Here is an 8,149-nt window from a genome sequence, read left to right on the forward strand (position 1 = left end):
TATATATATAATATATTATATATATATATATATATATATATATATATATATATCAAAGCAAATAAAAACAAAATTGATTTTGAAGTAGAAGTATAAACTAAAGTATTGATACTGATACTGATATCAACTTGGTATTGATATTATCTGTATTTTGGATTGATCCGCCCAGCTCTACCAAAAACTGCCCCTCTTATGGGGTCCAGGTTTCGTGAAGTATTTGTTGGAAAAAAAGGGGGCTTACAAGGTGAGAAATGCTAAAACACACTTACACACACGCTACCAGGTCATTGCAAAGTCTTTCATTCGTTTCTGTAGTACAGAGAAAAGATTAGAAATATCTCATCGGCAACCAGCGGTAAGTTATTGGAAGCATGCATATTGACACAAAGGTCAAATATGTAAATATAAGAGATTGCACAGTAAGGAGAAGGGAATGCTATTTTCTTAACCCCCCAAAAACAAAAACACACCATATTAGGTCACACTTTGGTCCCCATAAGTGGTCACAGCCTTTGAAAGCTTGGTAAATATCAAGGAGAAGGTCATGAAGAGTCAGCAAAACATTCTATTGTTTATTTTTCCATGTCTGCCTGTAAGATTCAAAATAGCTTTTTGATATTTAATGGCTGAAGTGACTAATAACCTCGGCCTAATGGCATTTTTTGCTTTGTATTGTGTCACTGTTACATTGATTAAAGGTCCCAGACATGTTGGTCCTGAAATATTAAGGGCTCAGCCTCGTCTGGAAATAGTTGAATTATTATATTTTAACAGAACATAATGTAGCAGTGTCTGATTTAGAGGGTTTTTGAATAAATGTGAACTACAGCAAAAATTGCTGTAGTTCACAAATCACCCCACAGATATGAAATAACTGCAAATAAAAGCAAGTATGAAATGTTTTTTTTATTTAGATACATTCACTTAAATATATTTATGTAATACACGTGTAAAATATACATACAAACACATACATACAATAGACACAATCAATATAATATAATATAATGTAACATAGAACTCAGAGAAATCTGACAAACTTTTAAATTTAATGCAAATTTGCATAAAAATTGGTGTAAAAGTGCATTAAAAGTGTCGACTTAGCATCAGTTGGTAAATAATTACGTTTTTATGCAAAGTTGCATTAAAACCTATATTAAAAGTCAATCAAAAGAGCCAACTTTGCATTAAAAGTGCCATCATCTACCGAATGACCGCATTCACAAGCCAATTTTGATATTGGCCAAGAGCAAGATAAACTCCTTTACACTTCAAAGTTAGTCTTTATATGGAAACAGGGTTTTTTGGGGTGGAGGGGAGACCGGGGCGCCCGGAGAAAACCCCAAATGATGGACCAGAAGACAACACACACAGTGTATTGAATTGGTAAATTCCTAAAGCCGACCAAATGCAATTCTGTTCTTTTTTTCTGTTCAGAAGACTCTACTCTGGTTCAAAGTGTACATGTTTAATTTGTTTGTGAACCTCCTCGGTTTTCTCCAGAGCTTGTGGTTCTGAATCTGGGGTGGTCTCCACATCTTCCGACACCTCAGGTCTCCGTTGGAGTTCGTCCCTGTCGCTCACCTCCATTTGATCTGCAGGGGACGCCGCCTTTTCTGATATTGGTGGTAATAAAAGAAAATTTGTTCTCTTCGCGTGCATGGCTTCACTGATGCATTTGTGTGAATGATCTATCAGGAAAGCTTTTCTTTCAGAAGACAACGATGAACGTGGCCGTTGTTGAGTCGATGAACGGGATGCCTTTCTCGTTATTGGCGGCAAAACTGGAAGACGTTTTTCAACTGCGTACAAATGTCCGAATCTGCACCTGCGTATTCTCGCCACCTCAAACGCCGTGGCTGATCGAGTCGGGGGAGTAGGCGGCTTCAGTTTAACCTGCGGGCGCTCTGGCTTTTCCAAAGGTTTGGATGTTGGTGACGCCTGTGCTTGAACAGATTTTCTCTTCTCCTGAACAGACACTTTTGTGGACCGTCTTCTTTTCTTCTGTTCTTGGGCCGCAGGTTTCTGTGGAGGATGCAACTCGTCGTCGCTGTCTGAGAGCTGTAGCATTTTTAAAGGCGATTCTTCAATACAAATCTCGTCGTCTTCGTGTATATGTCCTCTTGAGCACTTGGATTTTTTACGCTTGGACACAGGAGCAGGCTGTGGCTTTTCTTCGCTCTCAGCCGTTTTTGGTTGAACTTTTGTTTCCACCTCAGACACAGAGCCTCTTCTGCCTCTCTGCGTGGTTGCCACCTTGGAAGGGCCTTCGGGGGCCGTTGTTGGCTTCATGGGCTCCACCTTCATTAAAGTTGATGGTTCGACTATCGTTTCCTTCTCATCCATATATCTGCTCATGATTAGTCTTGAGATGCTGAATGGCTGAGCTTGACTTGCAGGAGTCAAGCTCAGCTTGGGTGGCTGTGTTGGGATTAAAGAAGCCTTTTTGGATGGTGGCGTTAATGAAGGAGTACGAGAGGTCTTTCTCATTGCTTTAATCTGACTTTCGGCTTGTGTCGTCACAGGTCTAAAGGGTAGGCCATCATGTAGGGCTTTAATCCTTTCGGTGATTGATTCTTTTTGTCGCTTCCTTTCTGCTCTACTCATAAGATCGATTTTAGTGACTGACGTCTGCGGAGATGGACCAACTCCAAACATTTTCGAATCACTGATGGGATGCTTGTCAAGCTTCTCTCGATCTAGCTGCATAAATCGGCTTTCGTGGAATGGAACAACTGAAGGCAGCAGCTCCTCTGGGGTCTTTGCTGGAGGTACAGGCATTTGTTCTACTTCGTCCGCATTTCTCAGAACACTTTTTTTTTGCCCAGCCTTATGTCTAAGGGACTCGGCAAGTTTTGGCTGCTCAAGTGGATCTGTGAACCTTACCATTTTTATTTGTGGTAATGGTGGAGAGGGCATTTCAGGTGTTTTAACCTCCTCAATTACAGACTCTTCAGGTTCAAGTAAGTCAAATTGTTCCTGGATTGACTTAAGTATTTTTAATCTCTCTGATAATGACAAAATGACACCTGGAGTTTCAATATCATCACTTTTCAACTGCTTTTCAAATATGCTCTTCCTTACACTTTCTGACCGACTCAACCGAGGCCTTTCTTGGATCTGTGGTGGCAATGCTAGCAGTTTATCTAGTAGTTTATCAAGGTTTGTTTTCTTCATAGGCAGCTTTTCCAAAAGGCCCTGACTTTCCGTTTCATCTGTTGGCGGCTCAGTCTGGGCCTCTTGTAATAATTCCATAGGCCAAGATGACTTCGCCTCTTCCTTTTCGCCTGATAATATCGGTAATTCTTCGCTTTCTAACAATTTGATGATTTCATGGGTTTTGTCAAAGCCAGCCAATGGATAATCACCTTCAGATGTTTCTGATGTTTCCGCTTCTTCAACCTCATCACTTGCTGTGATGTCTGAGATAAGTGGAGGTTGTTGGGTTTCAAGACCTTCAGGCTGCACCTGGACCTCATCCGTAGGTTGTTCAGCTTTTTTCTCCTCGTCTTCACTTGGAGATTTTGTGGATGTTTCCGGCTCTATAGGCACGTTGAAAAGTCCAGACAGATATCTTATTTTATTGCCACGGAATTCTTCATAGTACATTTGCTTCAGTTTTTTCATGAAGAGCAATTCCTTCCTAACTTTAGCAAACTGAGCAATTGCACCTTCAACTGAAATGTCAATAGGAGAAGAATTTTCCGGCAATGGCCTCGTCAAACATTGCATGTACTTTGTCTCTTGAAGATAATGTATTAAAGTTAACAAAAACGGTTGTTTGTAGATCATGTAGTCAAACTCCATGCCATCTGAAGCTTTTTCTTCTTCTTGTGGCAAACTCTCTGGACCAGTTATCTCTATGTCTTCTACCGCCGGAACTTGTTTTGGAACCATGTTCACCCATCGATCCTTTCCAAAGATGCCAACAAAGGTACCAGTGCTTGACCAGAGTTTCACGTTGTAATCCACCTCTGCTGTAATTATTTTCTCGCAAGCAGGGTCACATGCAACACTTATCAACTCAGAAGTCCCGGCTTTCCACGAGGCTATCAGTGGAGTTGGTTGAGAAGGGTATATCCAGCCACTGATTGTCTCATATTCCAGATCATCATTTGTTTGAAGACCAAAATCCTCAATATCATACAAACAAACTACTCCATAGCTATCACCTGTCAGTAAAATTGTTTCACTTTCAGAAAGTGACACGCAAGTAATCTTAGCACCATCTTGTATGACTGCCTTGAACCTACTTATCAGTCCTCCGTTTATTGTCGTTGACCATGCCGTAATGTAAAGATCTCCTATTGTCAGCAGTGTGCCTGTTGTAGCACTAACCTCTCTGTTCTTCAGAGATTTTACGAGTAGAACTCTTTTTTCTTCGCCTTGCTTCAGAGTAGCCTCGAGCAAGACATCATATGAAAGCGTTAACTGGCGAAGGTACAGTTCAAGACTTTGTATTTTGGGGTTGTTTGTTGTGTTGATATAGTACAAAGCAGTGAACGTTTCCAAATCCCACGTGAGAACATTGCCATTGCTGGATGCGGCAATCAATTTGTCGTCATGGTGATCCATCGAGGAAATATCGCTCAACAGAAAATGCTCAAACTCATTTCTTATCTTCCCATTGGAATCCAGCTGTAAGATTTTTGCGGAATCCTTTGTGGAAATGTACATGTCATCGTTCATGAGGACAATGCAGGTCACGTCATTCGGCAAGGTGTCTTCTAGGGTTTCCAGCTGTTCTCCGCTGTTAAAGTTCCAATGTTTTATTAACCTGTCACAAGAAATAGTGATCAGTTTGCGGTTGACGTCATCGAATGACATGAATGTGTTTCCAGCAATCTTCTGCTTGCTTGGTGTAAGGTCAAACTCCATAACAGCCTTTCCGGTCAAGATATCCCACACCGTCACAATGCCTTTCTGGCAAACAGAGATAACTTGCTTATAAATCCCGTGATAGAGCATACTGCACAAAGGCATTTGGTGGGATTTCAAGGTCTCATGGAAAACATTGGTTCCCCTTCCAAAACATTTTCCAATAACTGAGTTAGCAACATAAAACTCATTGTTGTGTATGTTGTAGCATACACTGGTGATTGGGGCTGTTGGTATCAAGCCACTGGGAATAATACGCTGCTTGAGGTTCCAGTCTCCATCAGTCCAAAAACATATCTGTTTGTCTGCTGATATGGTGACAAACATTTTCTCTATGGAATTGTACACAACATGGGTGACAGTTTCCTTATGTCCTATTAATTCACGTTCATATGACTTGGTTTTGTGAGGAAACCACACCCGTAGAACGCCAGACATTCCACCGGTCAAGAAATACCTGGACCAAGGAGAATACGCAACGGACTTGTAGTATCTGTAGTTCCCAGGGCTTCTATAGATCTGCGAGTTGACAGCAGGCTCGCTTCTCTCTTGGTCAAACATGCACTCCACGACGGCCATGAATTTGGATGTCGCACCGCACACGGTAAAAGACTGTAAAGATGGAATGTATTGCACTTGAGTGCAAATGTCATCAAACATGAAAATCCTAAGACTGTCAAAGTTTTCACAGGTGGAAGACAGCAGAGACGAGACGGTCACAGTTGGGTAGTGTCGAAAAGAGCTTCTTTGGAACTTCTTCTTGTTGAAAAGGCCATTGTCGTGGATGTAATAGGAGACGTACACAAACAAAAATCCTCTTGAGTCGCCACACGCAAAAATGCCCTTGTTCCCATTACAATAGTAGTCCATGGTTGTAAACTCTTCCTCCAAGATGCAGAATTTGATTCTCGTTAAATCAGAAAAGTGCTCACAATTATAGAATAAGATCTCTCTGTCAGACGTTGAGACAGCGAGCATTTTGAGATCGCTGATGTACAACACATCGAAAACATGCATTTTGGGGGTATGGTGATATGCAGGTGTTGTCGTCTCTCTTTCTTGAAGGGGAATACATTTTGATATCTTTAGGTCATTCGACCAGTATTTCAGCGTGCCATTTGTTGTGACCGTGATGTAATTATAGTTTTTGTAAGATCTGATCGGTTCCACTAAGCAGTAGTCCCGGAAATCCTGGGTGGTTTTCAGATTGGAGGGTCGGCAAATCATTTTCACAATTGGTTTCAGACAGTCAGTCTGTGTGTACGTGAAATCATATGGGAAAAGTATGTTCTTGTAGTCCAGAGTCTCTGCTTGCTCATTTCTCTGCAGGAGATAGTGCAGAAGTTCTCCGAGATCCACCGTTCGATCGCAGTTTGTGTCAATTTTCATGTGTAAGACGCGGACCTCCTCCTTTGTGATATCTGTGTTTATTTGCGCCATCATCTCATAAAATTCGTCCATGTCCAGGCCTCCACTTTCATCAGTGTCGGCCTCTTTGAATAGTTTCACAATTTCTGGAATGTTTTCCGCTGTGAACATCTTCTCTGCGTTCGAATCCGAAGACGCTTCTTCGTTCAACATGCTGTCCACGTTTGCAGGCTCGTCGATGTGGGCGACCGATTTGGGAAAATGTCCGTCGAGGGACTTCAGTATTTCGGCCTCGTAGAAGTCCGTTTTCATGGCTTTCCCTGGTTTTTGAAACATCTTGCCAGGAAAGTGATTTTCGACAGTTTTACAGTATCGTTTTCTGGAATCGCGTGTCACTCTGTTAGAAGTGAAACAAATCAAGAATGAGATGAAATTTTTTTTTTACTATTGAGCATCCTGGAATTGGGTGCTGTCACCAAAGATCAAAGTCCCCTGTGACGTAAGCTGATGTTGCTTGGTAACAACAGTGTGTGGGAGGAGCAGAAAAAATCAGTACAAATGATCCATTTTGGATCACTGAACGTATCCGGTGCTACATTTGTTTAACATCATGAAATGATTAAAACTGTTCGATTACCAAATGTTAAACTCCGACTTCTACTCTTTTTTTTTTTAAACTAGAAAGCTCTCCAGTTTTGAAAGCCATTTATATTCTGTCTTGATGCCAGCTGATTCACATTTGACACACACACAATTACTTACTGTGTTAAGGTCCATTTCAAATAGCACAACATACCGGAATCAAAGTAACACTCTCTGCTACATGTAGCATTTGATCGACAGCAAAAATGATTTTAAGGAAAGTTTCTAATGAATCCAGACAGTTTAAGTGCAGGGATGAAGCCCAGGTTTGAGAACCGACTGAACCAAAAACTGTTGTGGATGTCTGCAGGCATGTCGGCTGATTCTTTGTAGGTGGACAGCCAAATTTTGGAATATTGCTCAGTAACTTAAAACTTTCTCTTAATTGCTCAGCAACCCTATCATTGACCTGTCTGCTTTGTCTCTTGGGATTGATAAATGGTGCTTACTCTTCAATGTTCTTTAACAGACCTCTGCTGCACAGAAGTTGGCCCTGTTTAGTGACTTCATGGCTTCTGAAGACAACTGATTGCACTGGAACTTATTCAGGGTGTTGCACACCACATGTTTCTTAATGTGCCACTCTGTTGGTCTTTCACAGCGTCACGATGAAATAAATGCATGTTTGTAGTTTTAACAAAATGTGTAAAAGTGCAAGCGGCCTGACCGAATGTTTCCGTACGGCACCGTCTGACTTGCTGAAGGGGCCTAAACACAACATGCACCGACTCGTCTCCCAATGTGCGCCGAGTCACGTGCCGCTACTGAAATAGCAGCAGTTAATTATATGAATAAATGAAACTTTTATAGTCCGTCTTTTTACTGAGGGAATCCGACCTTTGCCCCCCCTTCATCTAAACTACACAAAACAAAATTGGGCCAACAAAGAGCGTTTTGTGCCACTCGTGATGTACGCATGTTGGACACTAACTTTCTTCTTCCAGCTCTTTTCAGTGTCTGCAGAACCATGTAAAGTGGGAATTTCACACACAACACACCAAAATATAGGCTGGATGGTAGAATATATGTATATATATTTACTTATTGATTTAATATTTTAGGCGTCTATACGTGACCCCTGCAGGTCCGACTTGAGCAGTGGGAGTTTCTATGTCAGAATGACAAGTTCTGATCAGTTTTAATAACATAGAAGTAAAATAGAAATACAGGTGTACGATTTTCAAAAATGAAAAAAAATTTTTTTTACTGGTGCCACTATCTTTTTGAGGATATTGTTAAATGTCGCCAGAGGTCAAAGGTC

The 8,149-nt window shown here is 41.2% G+C and overlaps 1 protein-coding gene across 1 annotated transcript; it reads right to left on the bottom strand.

The window, feature by feature from the left end:
• Positions 1–1,255: 1,255 nt before the first annotated feature.
• On the bottom strand, positions 1,256–6,582 carry LOC129376060 (uncharacterized). Its single transcript, XM_055055489.1, has one exon. It carries the CDS (start codon positions 6,580–6,582, stop codon positions 1,444–1,446), a length of 5,139 nt encoding a protein of 1,712 aa, XP_054911464.1. The 3' UTR covers positions 1,256–1,443.
• Positions 6,583–8,149: the final 1,567 nt, after the last annotated feature.

This window comes from Poeciliopsis prolifica, unplaced genomic scaffold (genome assembly GCF_027474105.1).
Source record: "Poeciliopsis prolifica strain line A6 unplaced genomic scaffold, Auburn_PproV2 SCAFFOLD042, whole genome shotgun sequence".
Classification (NCBI taxonomy): Eukaryota; Metazoa; Chordata; class Actinopteri; order Cyprinodontiformes; family Poeciliidae; genus Poeciliopsis; species Poeciliopsis prolifica.

Excerpts from the sequence above, each read along its gene's own strand:
- LOC129376060 (XM_055055489.1), bottom strand. The coding sequence starts at position 6,582 with ATGTTTCAAAAACCAGGGAAAGCCATGAAAACGGACTTCTACGAGGCC.